We start from the raw sequence: 23,280 nt of genomic DNA, 5'->3' as shown, positions 1-23,280 counted from the left end.
GGACTTCTGAGGTCTACAGGAGTTAAGAGTTAACAGTGCAATCTGTATGTATTTGAACAACTGTTTTGGGTCTGTACTCCAGCACTTGGAGGATAAAGGGCTAAATCTCAGCATTAATTAGAGGGCATCTACAGCCATATGGGTAAACAACACAGGAACTGTAGCCCTATTATTTGGTGCACTGTAACAATTGGCAGTATCTATTTAATGGCTATGATTCCTACACTCTTAACCAGTGTAGATGTCAACAACTTCAATCATCTTCAGAACATTAATCTCATAGTTATTTTTTTATCCAGTTTGCTGGTGCACTGAGCCAAAACCAAAATGTTTTTATGACCAAATACTTCGACTGCACTATAGTTGGGATAAGATGAGGACAGATCACAGGGTTATAATGTTACTCTTACTTTGAGTAAGGGTGAACCGTTGATATTCCAACGCCGAGTGCTGGGTTTCTTGAGTCGAGACTGGAAAATGTGCGGGACAACAGCATGAAACATGTTGGAAAAGAGGACCAGGAAGCGCAAGTTTTTCCACTGGTCATAAAAAGTAGAATAACTACTTATCACCAAGCAAAGCAAAAAAAAAAAGTCACTATTCTTATAAACACTGTATGTGCTGCTTCAACACAAGCCCTCCAACCAGCATATTCTACCTAAAATTCCAGCCAAACTGAATACTGACACCTACCTAGTGTACCTGTTTGTTAGTGCTGTTAGTCTGGGTAAAGGACCAAATCACAAAACAAGAATGTGACTGGGATTTGGGGTGATGATAGCAAAGCATCAACAAATCCATCTGGGAGAGTCAAATATATCACTCCTCAGCTTCTAGTGTGTCTAGTGCGAGACATTCCCAGTCACATTCATGCTCATGTAAGCCTCATGAACAGGCAACATGCATGTTGCCCAACATGCACAATAAAGGCGAGGGACTAAGAAGGCACAGCACTCTGTTCCGGAGGAAACAACCTGCAAGAGTTCACTGCTAGTCAGGGTGGGAGCTGGACGCGTTAAGCCATGTTAGACATTTCATGTGTGGGGACTGAAGAGGACTGTAGATGTAGTGGTGCAGCCACCATGTAAGGCCATGATTTCACAGTCATGGTGTGTTTAGGGGGCAGGATAGGCACACTCATGCACGCTCACATGCATTTCACACACTGCTTTTCCAAAACCACTCGTTTAAGATGCACACACACACACACACACACACACACACACACACACACACACACACACACACACACACACACACACACACACACACACACACACACACACACACACACACACACACACACACACACACACACACACACACACACACACACACACACACACACACACACACACACACACACACACACACACACACACACACACACACACACACACACACACACACACACACACACACCGGGTGCAGGACTCAGCGCAGTACCTGGGGGATTACAGTGGAGAGGGAAGGGCACTGAGAGATGTGTTTGGCTACCTGCAGAGCCTCTATCCTCAGAGCAGCGAGCACCAGCTCCTCCTGGGCCGCACACATGGGGGGTGGGTGTTGATTGATGGGTTTTGGGGGGAGGGGAAGGGGGTTTGCGGCCCAAGGATGAGGGTGCAAAAGGGAAAACACATCATAAAACTTGAGTTGAGCGCACATACTTGTTGCTGTCTACATTTTACACACCATCAATCTATTTCACACAGTAAGCTTGAAACTGCAACAGAGGAGGTTAAAAAAATGGAAATGAAAATAAACACAATCACACATCAGGGGCCACTAGAGGTAAGGCCTATAAGGTTCAGGAGGGGTCTGTCAACATGTGTGGTCTGTCAACACACCTGTAGTTTTTGGGCGAAAGCAGTGGGGTTGGTCTCAGCCAGGTCAGGCTCCAGGTACTGCAAGAGGTCGTCACACTCCGAAAGCCTGTCTAACAGGGGCATGGCCAGGACTGGAGCAGGGGCCTCCACGGGACTCTGGCTAGGGGGCTACAGGGGCACCAGGAGCAGTAAGCAGAGGGCAGGGAGGAGGGCAGGGGTCAGCATGGCAAAGCAAGCGCTGAGTGTTTGAGTGGCAGCATTGGGAGTCACTGAGTTCAAGCTTGGAAGCTAGTGTGGCAGCTTGGCTATGTGTTATCTCAGTGACATGGCTTTAATGAGAATCACTATGAGTGATGGGGCTCGTGTTTGAGGGCCAAGTCACAGCTTACAACAAAGCATGTGCAGTGTGGCACTCTCCCCCATGTTACTAAACAATGACATGGTGTTAATGTTACAAAATCAAAACTAACAGATTCTCCGTACATGACAACACGAAGAAATGACAGTGATTTCTTTTTCACCACATAACTGCTCTTTTCTTTACAAAAGCATTCAGCTCACCTGCTCATCCCTCTCCGTGCTCTGTGTTCGGCTGAGTGCCTCACTTTCTCTTTTCCTGCCCTTGTCCCCAGTAGAGCCCTCAGGACCAGGCCGGGAACTCAGCACCGGTGTCTTTATACCCGCTGTTATCTGGGCCTCCATCTCCTCAAAACTCCTGTGCAGAGAGTGAATAAGACGGACATTGCATGTAATGTACTGTACATGATGAATGGGAGTGTTAATGAAAAACGTTGCTGGAGCAGCTGATCTGCGTGCATTATGCAATACAAATCATTATGGGTTACAATTAGCAAACTAATACACCAGGTAAGATATACCAGTAAAGCACTGGTAATTGCATTGTGAGACTCTCTACAATATACAGTGAAATACTGGAAAGTAACTACACATACTAGAGAAAAAGGATGCAGTAAAATAGTAGTGGAGTGTGATGTACCCTGTGCAGGGGGAGCTGGGCTCAGATCCATGTGCACACGTATTCTTGGTTAAGTTGTCAGATACTGAGTCTAACTTCAGGTACAAAGATGGCTTCTTCACAGACAGTGGCTACATGACACACAAGAGAATAAAACGTAAACTTTCCAAGTCTGAATTCAAATTTTAAAAGGTCCCATATTATGCTCATGTTCAGGTTCAAACTTGTTTTTTACTAGAACATGTTTACATGCTTTAATGTTAAAAGAAGTCTATCTAAACAAGCCCCTATCTCTTTAAGCCCCCCTCCCAAAAAAAAAACAGTCTTCTCTGATTGGTCAGAATTCCTAGGTCTTTCTCTATGGATTAAGCGTTTGGATACTTCCGCAGTATTTATATAGCACCTGCACTAAACCTGCTTTATAATTAAAAAAAGACAAATCTCACTTTTTACAATATGGGACCTTTAAATAACATGTGACATATAAAACATACCAGCATACACTTTATATTCTTTAAATAACATTAAATACTCACAGGCGAAGCGGAGCCAAGCTTCTCCATGTACTCAATTTCATAGTCTTGCACATAGACAGGGAAAGACAAAACACAGTTTTAGATGCAGCAAAATAAATGGTGAGACATTTCAGCCAGTGTTTCAACCAGCCTCTGATGAGCTCAGAAGCTGAGGCACGACTGTCAGTCTGTTTGTTACTATATTTCATCTCTGACCCAGATGGGTAGAGCCACACAGCCTCCGGGAAGAGGTGACTCTTCTGGAGGTCAGAGGGCAGTAGAGAACTGGGCCATTGGGCTTATTACACTGCCACAAAAAAAAGAAAATCAATAACGTTGCCGGATGAATGAAGAGTAAAGTGGCTGTACTGTACATGACGGTTTATCCAAACATAAGCTTTGAATTTCCTTTGCTTTTATCTGTCAGTATTTATTTGGACACAGGTGACTGGAGGTACAAAGAGGGATCCAAGAGAGTCAGACTGCTAAGCCTCACCTGGAGCCTGATGAGGAAGACTGTTCTCATTAACAAAGGAAGTAAGGTCAGATGGCTGAGGGAAGTCTTGCTGGTCAGAGATCAAATCTGCATCCATGTCATGCAGGGCTGCCCACTTGTGACTGGTGGAGGAGGCCAGCTTCTCCTCGTCTGTGGCGTGGTCGTCCTGCGGGTGGAGGGGGGGAGTTTCATCTGTGGGTGTAGGATCCTGCAACACAAAAGAGTGCAATACTGAAGTGACAGAGTCAGAAATACAGGCAGAAAACAGTAAGACAGCCAAGTTTACAGAGGGATGTACAGTTACAGTTGTACAGGAGAATTAGGTACACACCTGGGAGGAGTCAGACAGCGGGGATTTCTTGGGTGACCTCTTCACTCTGAAAGTATTACTAAGAAGAAAAAACAAAGATACATTTCCAGACTCACTCAGCGTCTTCAGTACACAACTCTTTATTAGCTCCAACAGTCACTGTCTAACACAAAGTACTGTGTATTTGCTAAATATCTCAAATGTGTGTATAATCGCAAATACTAATAAGAAAAAACTGGCTGGGTACATCTGCTTTTGCATAAATGACAACATAATTTGCAGTGAGCAGCATTACAATATGTATAACAGTGTCACTTACTGTAGTCTATGTGTGGATGAAATGAACACAGTGAACAGTGAGTTCCGTTGTGCTAATCTATAGTTAGTAACTGCACAGTAGTAGTGGTAAATGAATGCTACAGTGGCTGTTATGAATAGTTTACTTTTCACACAAATTGACAAAAAACACAGATCCTGGGATGAATTTGGTCATGTAGCAGGTTAGTTAATCTATTACTGAAGAGTAATTGTTAGTGGAAGTTTTATTTTACTTTTGTTACCTCCGTTTTCAAATAGATTCTCAGAGGGTTTGTAAAGGGAAGACTAGAAGTCCTTGGATAGAAAGCAGATATGCTCAAGTCCTGACATTTCCAAGTCTCAAGTGTGATTGACATGAGCATTATTTCATCTGCTTAGAACTGCACATCTAAGAAATGTACTGCATATCTAAACATGTACTGTATCATCTCTCCTTTATCTATTATCACACAGAGTCAGCATTGACTAATTATTTGGCATATGATCACTTTAAACAGGATATTGCAAGGAGTCAAAAAAATATAATAACAAAACAATAAATAATAAATATTGTTTCCCAAATCTTAAGTCCGACTCAAGTCTTAAATCCAAGTCCCCATCTCTGATTGCAATTTACAGCAGCTATCAAGATGCATCATCCTATTTCATATATATATATATATATATATATATATATATATATATATATATATATATATATACTGTATTATCAGTATACTGTAATCACTATTATATAGTTTTAGCCTATTCAACAATGAACACTAGAGGGAGCACCACACAGACAGGACACAATGTGATGTCAGTAATATCTTGTCAGCTTCAGTAGAAAAATTTAATGGGACATTTAACCATAAAACTTGTTTGTTCTAAAATTTGTTTCAATATTTCCACTCTTGTTTTGGAGGAAGTGCTGATAAAAATGATTATAACATGTTCTAAATATTTTAAAAACACGTGTGTGTGTGTGTGTGTGTGTGTGTGTGTGTGTGTGTGTGTGTGTGTGTGTGTGTGTGTGTGTGTGTGTGTGTGTGTGTGTGTGTGTGTGCGTGTCTGTGTGTGTTTGTGTGTGTGTGTGTGTGGGGGGGGGGGGGGTTCTCTTTAAAATTATGTTTCAATGCTCCTTGTACATTCTTACACATATTTAGGCCACATTTGAGATAATATACCAAGTTTGACTTCACTATTTGTACTATGAGGGTTTTCAACTGCCACTTTCATAAGCAGGATTATACGGAGCATAATACAGGAGTTAGAACAAAGCTGAATACTGGTAGGTCCTTTTACAATGGGCAAGGTTAAAAAACGTTAAATGGAATTGTTGAATAGTGGGCACAATGGATTGTGATGTTTCTGTTAATAGGAAGAGGGACAACAAGGTAACATGCTGCTTTGAAAGGAGCCAAATGGAATTAAGGATCAAAAAGGGATGGATGGTTGTGTTGTCCCTGTACTTACAACAGACAACATAGAGAAGACCCACCCCTGGACTTCCTGTGACATATGAGAATACACAGACACAGGTGACAGAGAGACAGACAGAGGACACTGGCATATAGTAATAGACAAGAGGACCACGTACAGACACAGACTAACTTCAACAACACAGATGCAGACATACACATAAACATATAATATAATAATGTTCTGTAAGTGAGTGTGGACTCTGTGTGTATGACCCTGTGATAATAGACTGTGAACTTACGATTTGATAGGAGTTTTCTTCTTCTTGGCAGGTTTGTTTTGATTTTGGTCCTCCAGCTCCCCAATGTTGTCATTTTCATTGTCATAGTCATTAGATGACAGTTCAAAGGAGGCGGAGGCTTTGGGAGGGGAATTGGCCATCTTATTGGAGGATTTGAAAGGGTCGACAGAGTTATCAAAGTTATCAGTGTCAATGGAATAAGACGGCCTGGATAGTTTGGGGGAGTTGCTGATGCCTTTCTTAGGAGTAAATGGATTGTAGTTTGGATCGTCCCACTTGTCAGGGTCAAACTTGTAAGAGACTGCGGGAACAGGGATGTCCTCTTCGTTGCCGTTCTGGGTTGGTGGACGATCATTGTCCAGCTGCTCTGTCTGCGCTGGAGGGGCCTTCTTCAGCCCCAGCTTTGGTTTCCTCAGAGGCATCTTTGCACCAAGTTTCTTGCCCAATTTCTTGGGTGGGGGAGGGGCCTGGTGTGATGCCTCACTGCCCTCCTCAGAGTAGTCAAACTCCAGCCTTACTGGCTGACGTTTGGGGATGATGGGTTGCTCTTCAGGGTTGGTAACTGGCTCTTTAAGAGGAGCTAGGGGACTCGGCTCCACAGCAGAGACAGAGGGACTCTCTGGAGGGGTGGCGATGGGGGCACAAACTGGACCTTTGCGACCCAGTACAGGGGAATTGGCAATTTTACTACCTCCAGTCTTAAAAGGGTCGATGTTCTCAAAATTTTCTGGATCCCATTTGTAGAAGGTAGTAGGGGGTATGGGGGATTCTTCTATGCCCGCTGGACTAGCCTGGAGAGGGGTCTCCTCCTGGCACAAGGGTAAGGCTGGGATGACAAAACTCTCCTCTTGGCTGGTATGATTGGTCTCCTCCGGCAGAGGAGGAGGAGTTTCCACACGGCTTTTCCTAGTCCTGCGGAGGGTTCCTCCGGGGCTTGGGGTTGCAGATCCCCCCTCTGCTTCCTCCTGAGGCTGGAGAGGGCTGGCAGTTCGAGACTTTGCCCGCTTCTTGATCTCTGGGGTGCTGCTGGATGAGGCAGGCTTTGGAGTCTCTGGGTTGGAGTTCTGTCTGAGAATAGGCTTCTTCTTCACAGACCCAGGACGGACTTTCTTGGGCCTGTGTAGCGTCCCCGGGGCACTCCCAGTGTCTACGCTGAAGGATTCAGAATGTGGACGGAAGTCTCCCACTGTTGATCCGTCCAACAGTCCAGCGCTGTCTAGTTCTCCTCCCTGGAGGCTGAGTGAACGGGTCAGAGTGTGACTTGTTGAATCTCCAGCAAACTCGATGTTGTATTGGCCACTGGCTGCGATGGGTCTGTCTTCATCAAAAACAATGGACGGGGAACGGCATGGTGCATCAGTTGAAGTCAATTCAGAGGCAGGATCACTGACTGAGTTTACTGCTACTGCAAAAGATGGAGACACGCAACATAAAGAGGTAGCTGCTAAAAAGAAGGCATAAAATCTAAATGAAATGAAATTGGGATCATCATATATTTTAACTGGTTTGGGTGAGATGCAGGTGTGAACAAGGAAGCTTGCATGGAGCTTCTGACACATCCAATTATAGAGATGAATGTGCTATAAATAATTCAATAGGAGTCTCTCAGTTGGAAATAACCACACAACAGAGAGAGACTGAACCGATTAGCCAGTTTGGCGTAGGGAAGATGTCTCAGCAAACAAAGCCAGGTGGGAAATACTGCTTTATTCCACTAGGTGGTGCAACAAGACTTTCCTACACCTGCTTTCTTATGGCGGTGAAATGAGCGTCATACTGTATAAATAAGAGCTATCATGCCATAATTTTCTTACTCTACCTTTGTCATCTGACGTTAGTTGCTGGGTTGGGGTATCTACAGGAGAAAGAGCCTTCACTGGAGTTGTGGATTCAGGGGTCTCAAACGCTCCATCAGAGTCTGAACTCCTATAACAGAACATGAGCATACATCAGACTTGAACTGTAATGACTTGAGTGACTGTAACAGAACGACAGACGTCATATGAGGGTGTGCTAAACTTCTCTCCTTCAGACACAGGACGTCACAAAGGATACGCTTATTTCCAAGAAAGCAGCTTCAATATTATCTTCAGTGCAATATACGGTGTGAATATGTCATCATACGGATACAGTAAGGACAGTATTTTGTTATGTGTATCAGGAACGAAGGGCAGCAAGTGCTTTCCCTGTATGTGTTAAAAATAGTCCCCAGGCTAGTATGTGTTTCTGTTTTCATTTCCTGTAGACTTTTATGGCTACAAATGAAATTGCTGAATCTGCAGTAAGGTGACAGATAACGACACATCTGAGACAAAGGATTACCCGACCTTAACACACACACATGAAACACCCATACACATACAAGACCACCTCAAGATCTTTATCACAGATATGAAATACATAAGGAGGGTAACACTGAGCCCAAAAACAGAGACATTTACGAAGTCCTGCATCACACACACACACACACACACACACACACACACACACACACACACACACACACACACACACACACACACACACACACACACACACACACACACACACACACACACACACACACACACACACACACACACACACACACACACACACACACACACACACACACACACACACACACACACACACACACACACACACACACACACACACACAACCAAGGTCCGTTGATCAATGTATCATCTGGCGGTATGTGAGCTCAGCCTCCCGTCCTGTCTCACCTCTGTCTGACCACGGCAGCACTGATCATGCTGTCATGACGTGAGCCCCAGGAGAGACTCCGGAGGAGCCCGAGAGCCGGATCCGAGCCCGGGCTGTCCCCGTCTCCTGCCCCTCCCAGCAGTGTGTCCCAGCCCCAGCGAGCCCACTGCAGTGGAGACAGAGCCTGCCACGTAGTCACTGCCATGGCTGCCGGTGGGCTACACCACAATGCTAATGCCTGACACACACAGGTAGAGACCCAACGCCTCTTTCTAAGATGATGACTTAAGACCACCGAGACCTTCCCTCTGACTGATCTCTTTTTTTCAAAAGTCTAATATCTCTTTGTTTCTAAATTACAATCTGAGTCCTTTCACGCTGCTCCTGTAGCCATCAGTCTGTCTCCAGTTCTCCCCAGTAGAAAATGATGCTTCCCAATCTGAATGAGACTGGCTGCAGAAGCCCACCGACTGCATACTGTATATTCTCTCTCTCTACCCTCTGCCTCTCTCTCTCTCTCTCACAGCCCTCCTCGCTCCTCTTTCTTCCCTCCCTCTACCTCTCTGTCTCTTGCTCCTGAACCACGTTGTTGTATCCGTACAAAAGAAAAGGCAGCCCAAAGCTTGCTCATGACTTATACCATCACACTGCATCAGATATATATTTTCTGTCCCATCATACCATGGTGACCCTTTCTGCCTTAATTACTTAAGGAAATTTACACTTTTTTTTGGTCATCGCAAAGACACACCCAGATTGTGCCATACATACCTGGGTCATTTTCACAGACACACTGAAACTTGACAGACATCTATCTGTTTTGACTACTGATGCCTGAAAAATATTATCATGTGCAGTTGCATGAGGTGGCTTCTCTAACACATCATTGGACATACAATGGAATTTTTTTTTACAGCGAACAACATAAAACAGGAACGACAAATGCAATGGCTAGACAAAAATGTGCCATTGTTATGGACCTCGATACCTCTTTAACACACATGTACAAATACAAGAGCATAGAGAGGAGAAGAGACAAGGACCTCCAGAGTTAAATGACACCTCCAAGCCTATACACCCTATTGATTTAGCTAATCTATAGAGATTCACCTCAAGGCATTGCTGAAGCCATTGAGCATTCAGCGGGGGGCTTTGTCGCACACGTGTGCAAAAACATGGGTCAAATAAAAGACGTAGTAGTATGTAGTGTGAAAGACACGGGGGGCCTGAAATACCATCTAGCCATCAATACAGCCGGTGTGACAAAAATTTAGAACTGAGACGTTAGTGTTTATGAAGGAAGCTGGTAATAAATGTCTTTTGTTGTCATGGGCAATAAGGCCACTATCCCCGGGGTCACATCACAGCAGATATGGATATTCCTCTAAAGCAACAATACGGCAGGAGGGTAATATTGCACGGCAATATGCTCTACTGACAAATCCAAACAATTCATCAGGTTTCAAAGCCTTAATAACACCTCCATTACGTTGGAGGGTGGTGTGATGTAAAAACGAGACAGCACATGGCAGTAATCTCTGTGAGGGGCCCAGTGTGTCCCAGCAGGATAAGACCTTTCTGCCTGGAGATCCATCTGGAACCATGACTAGGTACCAGCCTCATAGTGTCAGATGGTCTGACAGGCTGCTCCAAGTGTAGTGTGTCAATGCAAAAAAGAAAAACTTGCCACACACCAAACAAATTAATCTATGAAAACGTATAATATTAAGGATGGATGGAAATAAAATTGAAATAAGCAATAAGGTAATTAGGCCTCATTGCGTTGCTCCGTTTATGTCCTTGCAGAGGACATTTTTCCTGTGACTGCAAACACTGTGTTGCTATGGTAACAGGAGGTTGCTGCCGCCATATGTTCCACGTTGGAAGGAGAGAAAAAAACAAAGATGGCTGACTCTACACAATCCAACACAAACACACACAACTGAGGATTGCCTAACCACAGAGGTCCACTGTAGTGTATTTTCTGATATACTGGGCTTTTTTCACAGGAAAAAAAAAGAAAAGCAGCATTATTTTTTGGTTTATTCTACTCTTCTTTTTCCCTACAGAATAGCTAATATTGATCATCGTTATTCAAGTTTAAACAAATGGCATCTAATAGACATGAAATTATACACTGAAAGGAGTGCTGTAATTAAAACAGGTAAATATCAATCTGGGAGTGTCTTTTGTGTATTTTCAGAAGCTCTTATGTGATCTGGCTGCAGACAAAACATAAAGAGAGGAAACGCAGCGTGTGTGTGAGTAGTCAGGGTATGGGGGGGATAGAAACAAAGAAAGCAGAAGTTAATAGCAGCCTCTCACAGGCTGAGATGACTGCCTGGAGACAGCAATTCTGCAGCGTGAGGCAGGGAGACGCTGCATTTCAGACAGCCAGACATGTCTCTGCTTTCAGCCAAATCCAACTCGACCTGTCCAAACAGCTGGGGGGAAACTGGGCTACGCCGACATGTAAACCTGACACCACCTGTCTGTCCTATTTACACACATTCCTCTTAAAAAATGTGAAGAGGTTGGCAATGCAAATGCCGCTCTTTGCACACAAAGAAATTGTATGTTTAAGAGTGATATGGAGGCGACTGATTAGATCAAAGCTCATGGAGAAAGAAAGAAGCAGGGAGGGATGAATGGAGGCTGGTTGCTGGTCTTTAAGCAGCTGTGTGATTAGCCTCAATGGATTAGCTGCTGTCCTCCCTCTAAACACTAAACCCTCACTGTATGGGCTTCACTGTCAACTAACTCTTTCCATTCCACTCTTTATTTACCATTCATTTTCTCACTTTGCCTCACCTCCTGCTCTTTACAATTAATCTTCATCCTTTATCTTCTCCTCATTAAGTGGTCCCTTCCCTCTCAGCTGTTTTTGAACGGGCTGATTTTGGATCAGCTGTTAGCTTTTTGGGCATTAAAGAGTCCTCTGACTTTCTGTCGGACAGAAAGGAAAAGAGCAGCAACTTAGTCAGGTGTAGGTTTTCATTAGAATAAAATGGGCTATGTGGCAGTTAGAGCTGCAACGATCAGTCGACTAATCCATTTGTTGAATGACAGAAAAAGAATTGAAAAATATTTAGATTAAAAAAATGCTGTTTCCAGCCTCTCAAATTTGGAGATTTGCCACTTTTCTCTGTTTCATACATTAAACTCAATATGTTTGGGTTTTGAACTGACAAAACTTTTTTTCTGAAATTTTATAGACCAAACGATTGATCCTGAAAATAATCATAGTTGCAGCCCTAGTAGCAGTACAGATACATTTAAAACTGTCACATACTTTGCATTACCAAATGTGAGTGACAAAACAATCATCAATGAATAAACTGTATCAGTTAAATTATTTCATCGGAAAATGTACCTGAACAGAAATGTTTTCAACGTGGCATTGGGAAATACATCTTTTACAACGTGTACTTTGAATATATGATAATAACAGTTCTATAATGTGAAAGGACGAATGATAGTAGAATGATGTAAAATACAAAAAAGATAGTGACACTGATGCTGAGTCTGTCCCCCATTACACTGTATACAGTCTATGAGTCCAACAGAGGGAGCTGCTGTGCTTTTATCCCCCTGATGACTGAGTGTCTGGATATAAAGTATTACATCATAGGCACTGAACACCCTGTGAAACGCCACAACCTATTTTCATTTTACAAGAGCCTCTCCAGTTTCTACACAGATGTGATGTGCTGACCAGGGAGCAATTTAAAGAGGCTGTGTAATGGGAAAATAGTGCAAAGCTGCTCTTGTCTTCTGCAAATGCTTCCTCAACTTCAGGAAATGAAATGTTATGGAGAATCACTCAGTCAGATCATACAAACAGAGCAGATGTCTCTCATCTCCATCCAGACTGATGAAACCCTCAAATCTGGTGGTAAGAAATACACCCAGTTGTCAAAACAAAGAAGCCACTGAGAGCAAAGGGTGTCAGACTGAGATTATCTCATCTAGCATAATCTGAGACTTGGACTGCAAGCAGATGGCATATTAAACAACAACAGGCCAGGTCTCGGAGTCAGTGCACCCGCAAGGAGGGGGTTAAACTTAAATCTCCATTTTGATGATGAGATCAGATGCTAGGTTCATTCAGTAGAATCCCAACCCCCTTCAATCAGTGCACACACAAAAACAAACCAGCCACACATTTAGATTTCTGAATAAAATGAAAAGAAATAAAAGTTCCCTTGAGCATAACCATAATTTGGTCCATTTGGTACCTTACACTTCCAGATCAGAGCACTGCAGTGCTTTCATGTGTGAATGATTTCTATACTGTAAGTGCTTTTGAAACTCAGGCAGTGAACTCAGTAAAAGCCTTATTTTTGGTGGATGGGAAGGTAGGCACAGTGTTTCTGTTTTGCACACCTGGAGGAAAACAGCTGCTTATTTAACCGTCCTCAATAATACCAAAGCTGGGGCAGCTGACCTGGAACTACAGAGATTCAAAACCATGATTGGTAAGGTATCTTTTATATGCTGGTGCTAGTGGAATTAACTACCTCGTACTGTTAAGGAAGTGTGGAACCCACAAGCTGTTAAGAAAAAGTTCAGAAAAAGGCCAAAGTCATGACCGCAGTTGTTTTAGATAGACACATATTCAATGTGATATTATTTTATTGGTATATTTTACTATAAGTGGATTGTTGTGTTGGGATGTTGTGGTTGTGTCTGACACTTTGGTCGTTCATTAGCGGTCTCTATCTTGTTGTGGCGAGGATGGACTGATGGACTGACAATGTCTTATACATTTTGTCAAATAAACTAAATTACAAAAAGAGCCTATAATGTACTGCTGATATTCTTTTTAAAAAGCATTGAGTCCTCTGAGGTCTGAATTTAGCTGTGTTTTGAGATGAATAATAACTTATGTATTATGCTATAAATCATTCATTTCTGCAACACAGACCACACACACGCAGGCTCCTGGCTGTTTCTCCCCTGATCCTTCTTCTCCTGTGCAGCAGTGTCTGAGATATAAATAAAACACAGCAAAGTGGAGCACTCTTGCTCCATTTCTCCTCCTCTCTAACTCTCTCATCTACTGATGTTCCTGAGTTATTTTCTTCCACCCCTACGCACTGTGTTCTATTTCAACACTGTTAGTAGCTCCTGCTCCCAGCGTGGTGAGTCGCGTCCTCCTTCATACAGAACAAAACATCACCTCACCAGCCTCCCGGGGGCACCTACTGTACTCACTGCCTAATTCTGGTTCCCACAGGCTCTCCTGAAGCACTAATATCATACATAGGCTACAGTACTGCAGTCCAGACACACTGATGCACATGTTACTTTGCACGTGCTCAGACTCTTTCATCCTCATTTACATCACAACAGCAAACGACAACAATGATGACGTGCTCTGTCGGTCGCATTGGATTCACACTCACATGTGATCTTGAGAGGGAAAGGGGGTCTCTCCTTGCTCCATGGATTCGTTGGCTCCCATCCTCAGCTAGCTCTGCCCCCCCTGCCTGCTCCTGCTTTCCAGCCACCCTCGACATCCACCTGCTCCCCCTTTCCAAAACACCTCTCTCCTTTTCGGTCTGATCCTCACAGAGGACGCGGGCAGGAGGTGAGTTTACTGTGCTGCAGTGCAGAGGATGAGCAACTCCTTCTCTCATCAGGAGCAAAGCAGTGGATGATTTAAGAGCTTCTCACTTTGTGCACAGCATCCCTGAGCCTCTGTTGCTTACAGACTGAGAAGATTCCTGCTTCTCATCTGATAAAAAGATAAAAATAATGCAACACTGGGAGGAATACAATCTCCAAGAGCAAAATGTTAAAAAGACAATAATCCAAAACAAAACAGGACGGAATAATCCTTCTTTCTTGCCGTCTTGTATGAGGTGTCTGAGTTGCCTCTTCTCTGTTTGGCTGCTGATATCGCTGAGCTGTGTGGCTGCTCTTGCTGCCTCCTCCCCCCTCTCTCCTCCACTCTCTCCCCTGACTTCAGCCTCCTGTGCCTTTAAAAAGACAAGAGGCTTTTTCTCATCCGCCACCGTGACTATGCAGGGGAGCCAAACAATAGCAGACCCCCCAAATATCACACTGGTTAACAGACGCTTTCTCTTTCACCATCTCTGTCACCTTCTTCCTCCCTCTGCTGCTTTTCTCCTGCCAGGATTCCCCCTCTGTCACGCAGTGACTTGCACAGCTAAAACGTAATATTTGTGCCTCCTTTTCACACAATGGAAGCTTCCAGCGCTCAACATGGCCAACCAGAATGATGCCCAAGGTAAACAATAGACTCTGAGAAACAAGTATGCGTGCGTACTATTCAAGTCAGACACTATTATATTCCCTTTCAATCAAGTCCCTCCACCAGCAGCTCTGTACCAGCACAGGTGTTATGGGATAAAAAAGAGACAAAAATCCAAATTATACTATATTGCATTAGACAAGTAACACTGACGACCCATTATCAGACTGAAAAACGTCAATGTTAATTTTAATTATAGAAGCTTAATCCAGAGGTGTACTTTGCTAAGGAGGCAGGGACATACGCAATTTGTCTAAATGAATATGGTCTATGAGGTTAAACCACTGGACAGCAGGCTGGGTTGCTGATTTAATTTACTGGCACTCTCATCAAAACTTGAATTACATCAAAGACTGGAAGAGAAATAATTACATTTTGTCTAGTCGTGTTTTCCAATCTCTCTTTTCTCTTAAACATCTTTGTGCGTGTGACAGACACAGATAATGTGTCCTGTGGGATAGAAGAGCGGGGGCAGGGTTCTGCAAATTTCCCATTGATTGTAAAGGAGCAATGGGAAAGAGAGGCGTTGGAAATATGAGAAGAATAAATCTATTGTACACTCGTGGGATAGTAAGGAAACATGGGCTCGCTACAATAGCAACTCCAGCCTGAAGCAGTTGTAGTCACACAAATTTGCTGTACGCAGGTTTCAAGTGTCGTACCTCTGTGTGGACTAAAACACCAGAATCTACAGTTCCACGTTGAACACAAAACCCCACTGTTCATGTCGAACCTGACACCACTTTTGAAAAGGGGAGTGTTTGCATATAAACTTAAAGTCCATTAACTAATGTTCACAAACAATATCAATGCCATGTTAGTCTCGGATGGGCCTGTTGGTCGATGTCTCACAGCCCAAGGGGACAAGTAAAAATGCTGCCCACTCACAGCTCCCAACATGCACCCCTTCTGGGGCAAAAGTATTGATTGCAATTGCCATCCCTACCCCCATACCAGTTCAAAGATGTATCTAGGGCAGCAAAGCATGTATGTATGAAGTACAAGTTACTGTTCTATTGAACATCCTCTCTGCATCGCTACTCTAAGAGCCTGGCCTTGCACTGCTGTTTCAACAGTAGACTGAAGAAAACGAAGAAATTAAAAATTCAACAAACTCAGGCACTGGAAGATATGGCTGTGGCAGTTTTTTCTGAAAGATTCATAGCGGCACTCAAGACGAATCAGGGTCACTACGATCCATATATGTGTAGCCTGCAATGGTTTGAATGTAATAGTGTATGCTTCTAAGCAGAGTGTGATGGTGCAGGACAATCTGTGGTGTCATGGGTGTGTTTTGAAGCTAAGTGAGAAGATTGTATTAGAAAAAATATGACTTCTATGTACATGTCAAATGGGTTTTGGTTGTGTTAAAAAAAAATCCAAAACTTACAGTTAAGTCAGAATTAAAGGTCCCATATTATTCTAATTGTTAGCTTGTGTTACTCTAGGAGATTTTTACAGGCTTTAATATTTAAAACAAATTCTCAGACTGTCTTAATGTACATGAATTCAGTCTGCTCTGATTGGTCAGACTTTCTGGGTCTTGAGCATCTGCGCTCTTGGTGTCTCTACACCTTCACTGCAGCTGTGGAATGACTGTAACAGCACTGTAGTGGCACTTTCAACCTATATGTAGTATAGTTGTGACATAACTGTACAGAAGTCCTCCTGTACAGAAGAAAGGCACAGTTTCTGATATTTCTCTGTGGATTGAGTGTTTTTCATACTTACACAGTATATAAATAGCACCTTGGCCTGCTTTATAATAAAAAAAAACATGGTATCTCACTTATTTACAATATGGGACCTTTAGAAATGAGAAACATGACCTAAAAAGGGGGTCAATTTTAAGAATGTTTAAAAGTGTTGAAGTGAAATTCAGGTTGTGGTTGTCTAGTCAGTTCAAGAATGTCCCTTCATCATGGGTATCGGTCTCAAAGGTTGCCAAAGGATCAAATTAAACAAAAACAAACAATATGCCCCTTAATTTGGCAATGCTAATCTCAAAGCCCCAAGATTATTCAAATAACCCTAAGCAAGAAAAACTGCAAAAACCTAGGGAAGGACCCTAAAAGATGGACCCACCCCCTGCAGCTGCTAATCAGACAGAGTAAGAGCCCAGAGTATTGATTCCCATATGCCAAGAAAAGGCTGCATTGCTCCCATAAACAATCACACGCGGGATCAATTTACTGAGGCCGCATCTACAAAACATCCACTCTCAGACTTCTGTCTGCGTTTACAGTATATTTCCTTAACAGACTTTCTCTCTCGTTTTATCATCATAGTAAAATATAAAAGCAATCAGCGAAAAATCAGGGCACTTTGATGGGAAACCTCAAAACGAAAGGCTTAGATATCCATCGACTCATTATCTCAATAGCAGACATGAGTTGTTGGGTATAAAACAATGGGAACAACAGATTTATCTTAACTGCAAGTAAATGAGGACGCAAGTAATGTAAAATGCAGAGCTTTATAATATTCTCTCTCTACAGTGTCAAATAGAAGAAAGAGAGTGCTTTTAGAATAATTAAAAGTAGAGGGAAGGAGCTGGCTGGTTTTGGGGGTTTTCATAGGAATCCAGAAAAACTAAAGAAGCAAGGCACTCCTCACAGTTTAGCTGTCAGGGACAATCTTCAGTACAAAATGTGTGTGAGTCACTGACAATTTAATTATTAACTCAAAAGAAGGAAGCCTGACAGAAGGGTTAATTATTACTCATGTGATTCTCAATGATTCATTGAGGAAAAAGCACAGAAAGTAAATTTGATTTTGGATGACTAAGACTGTGATTATCACATTCTGAAGGAGGCCAATTCTCAATTGGAGGAGGAAAGCATTTGGCCAATTTAACTCAAGTGCCTTTCAACAAGATGTTATAATAACATGCAATATAATAAATGTCGAGCAGAACCATGATGATTTCTTTTGACCAAATACATTGATATTTCAATTATATTGTAGATTTGACTATTTCACAAAATAGTTACACAATGAGATATTTGGAAGATAATAATAGATAATCAGTATCAAGTGGGTAAAGGCAAATAATACCCCAGCTAGAACAGTCTAAATTCAGAAAATTACAACACTTTACTCCAGGCTTAAAAAACAAGGAAATGAACACCCTTGTGTCATATAACGATATCCAAAATCTATAACAATATCTATGTCTATGTCTCAATATCTCAGATCAATCAATATAATATTGATATATCGCCCAGTAAAACCCACACATATGTTGGAATAGTCAGGATTGTTCTGTTCTGTGTGTTTGCCTGCAGACACACTGAACAATCTGTGACATCCAAAAAGAATAATCCCTTCATGTGCTTTTACTACCTACAGTAACAATCCTCTCAGATATCATAAATAATATAACAACACCAGCCTCGCCTTCTCAAAATTCTGCTCTTCTTAAGAGAAAGGGAGGCATTTAGGAAGACAAATAGAATTGAGTCTAAAGTAAATGTGTATAATTCTACCCAAAAAACATTGAGTCTTTTCCCATTCAACACTGATGCATATATGAGAGCTGGTGTGTCTCCCCGTGTTGCTTTAATATACCTGCCGCATTCAGACAGCAGAGTGCAGACACAGGCTGGCAGTAAAACATAAACACTGGACTCTGTGAAGGGGGAAAACGACCTCTGCTGGTTGTAAATGACAGTGCACTGTGAAAGTGGCTGAGTCATCCCCTCTTATAAAAGTAAGTCTATGAAATAAATTGCAAAGCCAAGAATGATTGTAGAGGATTATCAGCCGTGATAATAGGAGCATTTAAATGTAATCAGCATCGGTGTTATGAATAAAAAATCATTGTGTTCTGTAGCTTTGTGCCATGACTGGGGCGCTACACAAGCAGCCTAAATGGCAAGAAATGAGCCATAATATGTTAAGTGGTTATTATTACGGGGCTTATTGTGAAAAAGTGTGGTGTGTAAGTGCTCTGTTTTATCCTGTAGTGTTTAAAAGAGCCACATATAAACATTTCATGCTTTTGATATATCCACTATTAACAAGCCACAATTACACAGTATACATTTGAGTTTCCATGACCACTAAGTTCATACAAATCCTGTTTCCAACGAGTTAGTGTGGTAGACGTGCATGGCAAAGCTAATCTGTAATTTCATGAGGTTTTAAGACGGGTGGCTGAAATAGCAGACTGTATTTCACTTAGAAGATGGTAATAATGTAGTATGAAATGTTTCTATATATGGTGACCACTGTGAAAATTATTCCTTATAGCAATAATTAAACATTTAAGGGAATGTGCTTATTTGCATTCTCGCCGAGAGTTAGATGAGATGGCTGATACCACTCTCCTGTCTGTATGGTAAATATGAAGCATGAGCCAACAGCTGGTTAGCTTAGCACAAACATGAATAGTGGAAACGGGAAAAACAGCTAGCCTGGCTGCCCAGAAGTAATACACGCCTCCTTCCAGCAACCACAAATATTAGACCTTATATCTTGTTTGTTTAATCCACACAGAAAAGTGTAAAACTGTAAATTAATTTCGTTTCATAGGGGATAATGTGCCTCGTACTATTTATTGGCCTGGGTACAGTTGTCAGGACCCCAGCGTAGAGTCCAGGAAGTTACTGCAACTACACAAGAAATAATCTAGAGAGGTGTGGGTAGGAAGATTGTGTTTCTTTTGGAAAGAGCCAGACAAGCTGTTTCCCTGTTTCCAGTTTTTATGCTTAGCAGACCACCTGCATGCCCCAGCTACATATTTACCATCAAGACATGAGAATGGTATCTTCCCACCATACTATCACTTTTTTTAAAAAGAAGAGTATAAATAATTCTTCAAGTTAGAAAAAGAAAACAGCGTGGTTGACTACCTTTCCAGTAGTCTAATTATCTTCAACATTAATAAGGTAATTCAGTGTGCCAGATGTCCTTTTAATGCTGTTATTTGACCTGAACTGAGGCCGAGAGGATAAGGACATGGCTACTTTTCATCAAGCAGGATAAACGGACTAATGTCAGCACTTGACAAATCTACTGTGAGGAGTGGAATAGGAAATGAACTGGTTCAGGAACAGACAGTCAGGCAGAGTTCATGTGCATACCTTAAAGGAGGGTGGCAGGGTGCAGAAGTAGGGCAGTGCTCCTCACACTGGTTAGCAGGAGGGGAGGTAGAGGCTGGAGGAGGGGGAGGAAAGGAGGGAGATGCAGGTGGGGTTGGTAGAGCTTCAGGAGTGTGTCTCTCCGGGGGTGTGGGAGGGGGAGTGGGGAACTCTGCGGTATCTCCGAGGTGAGGAGGGAGGGCTGGGAGGAAGTGGTGTTCGGATGTAGGAGGTGGTAGGGAGGCAGGGTCACAGTCAAGTCTCTCAGGGAGGGAGGACCTGCAGGGGAGGGAGCAAAACATCAACAGACTGAAACAAGAAGGGTACAGCGTTTTAGGAAGCCCTCTGAGTACACTCTCCACTTTGCTCTACACAAATGAACCATGACGGAAACTTACCTTAAAATACTGAAATATGGAGCACTGTGTTTTCACCCAAATGCTCACTCCAATCATCCCAAGAATGCTTTATCATTTGAATTGACTGAAAAATGTAACTTCTCTCATTAGTCCCCTAAGACGATATTCCATGTTGCCTATCTTGCTCTACTTGCCCTCTGCAGTGATGTAGCCTGCTTGAGGATGTCTGGCTCTGTCACCCGCCACCTGGTGAAGTGGATTTGGCCCCAATCCAGGACAGTCTTATCAGGAGTGGTAGGCTCTCTAATCTGACAGGCAATGCGATGGACGCCCATGCAGCTGTTCCCCACTTGGGGGCATGCCTCCTGTTTAGCTCTAAAAATACCCCGCGCAGTAGCCTTTCCTGCAGACAAGAGCGTCACAATAGCTCCTCCAACTAAAGCACATTTACAGAACTCAAGCATCAACTCAACTGTGTGCTGAGCTGCACTTTCCAAATGTCCCTTCCAGCTCATTTCAGACTGAAACGGAGCTTGTTATTCTCCGTCTCTCTCTCCAGTAAACTCATGATTTAACAGCATTTAATGAGGGCGTGTTCTTTTTATAAGGGCGTACAGTTTACATCGAACAAAGTCTGGTTCCTATCATTCCATTAAAAAAGTGATGCAGCAGAGGAAACGTCATACAAATCCATTTCTTCATTTATTGTGGGTCCTATTCCTCTCGTTACAAATCCTTACTCAGTGACTTACACCAGCAGGCCAAAGCTATACATATACATATGTCAGCATCTGTGGCCAACTTGGCACATGCAGCCTGGAAATAGAAACAACCAAGACACAACACAGTCAGAGCACAGTTTCATAAGACTTACTGTTGTCTCTAAAAGTGTTGTGTAGCAGATAGGAAGATAATTCAGGCGTATAGAGAAGAGACAATTGGCAGAAAATACGATTGCCCTGGACACAATAGTTCAAGTATTTACTGGTTTAGTCGCATTTATGTGGAGATAATGGCAGCTGACCTGCTCAGGTTAACAGCTGGAGCTTCCCAACTTCTTTTTCTTCCAAATATGATGTATATGAACCATCAGAGGGTTTATTACCAAACCTGAATGCAACAAGTTAGAAAGAGCACATAGGCCCTTTTTTAGCAGCACACTTCTTCACATCAGTGGAGTTTTACTGTTGGCATTAACACCTGGAGAAAGTCCGATACAGTTTTTACTGTTGGTAGTTAAGCAGTGCACAGGGCGTTATTCAAGGGCATCTCAAAAGGGGCGAATACAGATTTTTACAAGGCAACTCCAGGGATAAATAGTAATTTTCTATCACAGTACAGATAACAATCCTAATTCTCAAACCTCCAATTTAATGACTGAGTATTAAGTAAACAAAAATGACTTTGCCTGTACTGTGTTCCAGCCACAAACACGCCACATTTAGTGTAATCTACGGGAAACAGCTGGACGCGAAAGACAGAAAGTTCAGGCAGGGTGTTTAAAGATAAACAGAGTTGTAAATAAAACCAGCTGAAGGTACTAAGGAAAGTGATGAGGACCATTTCTGTCCTGCAGCTAGCTTATACTGCGCACACACACACACACACACACACACACACACACACACACACACACACACACACACACACACACACACACACACACACACACACACACACACACACACACACACACACACACACACACACACACACACACACACACACACACACACACACACACACACACACACACACACACACACACACACACACACACACACACACACCATAAATAATCCACTTATTCTTAAATTATCACTAAAATATCACAATATTTTTGACCGAATACGTATATATAGATAGTGAAAATATTATAGGTGATTATTATATGTACACAATACAATGACATCAGTAATGTGGATATAATAACTGAGTTGGTAGAGGAAGAGCTAGAACAGTTTGGTGAGTTTACAAATTGACATCACTTTACTGTAATGTAGCCTTTAAAATTAGGAAAAGTCAACACATACATCATATTACAAAAGCAATATATACCAATATCAAAGACGAAAGCTAGTTCCACATGACAATATGGATATAATATCAATATACTGCCCATCCTGACTTAAAATCAGTCTAGTGGGGTTGAATCAATGAAAAACATGAGATTACCTACTTCACTTGTGCTTGCGAAGGCACAAGTCTATTTACAGTACAGTGTGGGCTATAGCACATCCTACTTCCTTTTTAACTCTGAAAACATGGATGATAAATATCCTACATACCGAGCTGAGTAGTGACTCATTCATTCCCATAGTGTTTCATAAGTAATGGCTTTACAAACGATGGTATTATATTTTATTAAAACGAATTACTGTTTACTAATGGCACTTTTATGCCGTATGTCAGTAGCCCTTTATTTTTTTAAGTCCACAATAATTTATTAACTCCTCATTTCAAAAGTCTACTATACTTTGTTTTACCACTACTGAGATGTGATTTCTTTAAAAACCGTAAATCAGACAGCTTCAACATCAAGTAGGCGAGAGGAGCACAACATGCTCGAACTTGTAACATTTTTGTACAGTGTTCATTTCGCAACTTTGTTCCCTGTTTTCCACCTTCTGTCCTTTCGTCTGTCTATTTGTCCCTCCCCTCCTCCCATCTGGTGAGGTCAGCAGAGACAGAGCGTAATGAGCACTAGT

At 42.4% G+C, this 23,280-nt stretch overlaps 1 protein-coding gene across 7 annotated transcripts in view; it reads right to left on the bottom strand.

Annotated features, from left to right (window-relative positions):
• tacc2 (transforming, acidic coiled-coil containing protein 2) overlaps positions 1-23,280 on the bottom strand; it is a 54,979-nt gene that overhangs the window by 7,301 nt on the left and 24,398 nt on the right. For 4 of the 7 annotated variants that reach the window (XM_083923301.1, XM_083923302.1, XM_083923307.1 and 1 more), the window contains 10 exons: positions 20,217-20,492; positions 7,963-8,069; positions 6,144-7,548; positions 4,145-4,202; positions 3,814-4,021; positions 3,339-3,382; positions 2,824-2,933; positions 2,388-2,541; positions 1,848-1,994; positions 1,447-1,539 (listed from right to left, as the gene is read on the bottom strand). In XM_083923301.1, coding sequence (XP_083779427.1) covers positions 1,447-1,539; positions 1,848-1,994; positions 2,388-2,541; positions 2,824-2,933; positions 3,339-3,382; positions 3,814-4,021; positions 4,145-4,202; positions 6,144-7,548; positions 7,963-8,069; positions 20,217-20,492 — 2,602 coding nt within the window. The remainder of the gene's footprint in view (positions 1-1,446; positions 1,540-1,847; positions 1,995-2,387; positions 2,542-2,823; positions 2,934-3,338; positions 3,383-3,813; positions 4,022-4,144; positions 4,203-6,143; positions 7,549-7,962; positions 8,070-20,216; positions 20,493-23,280) is intronic. The other 3 variants (XM_083923304.1, XM_083923303.1, XM_083923305.1) reach the window with 3 other exon arrangements.

The sequence above is a fragment of the Echiichthys vipera genome (assembly GCF_963691815.1).
Source record: "Echiichthys vipera genome assembly, chromosome: 11".
In the NCBI taxonomy this organism is placed as follows: domain Eukaryota; kingdom Metazoa; phylum Chordata; class Actinopteri; order Perciformes; family Trachinidae; genus Echiichthys; species Echiichthys vipera.
This window is presented reverse-complemented; position numbering and strand designations above follow the sequence as displayed.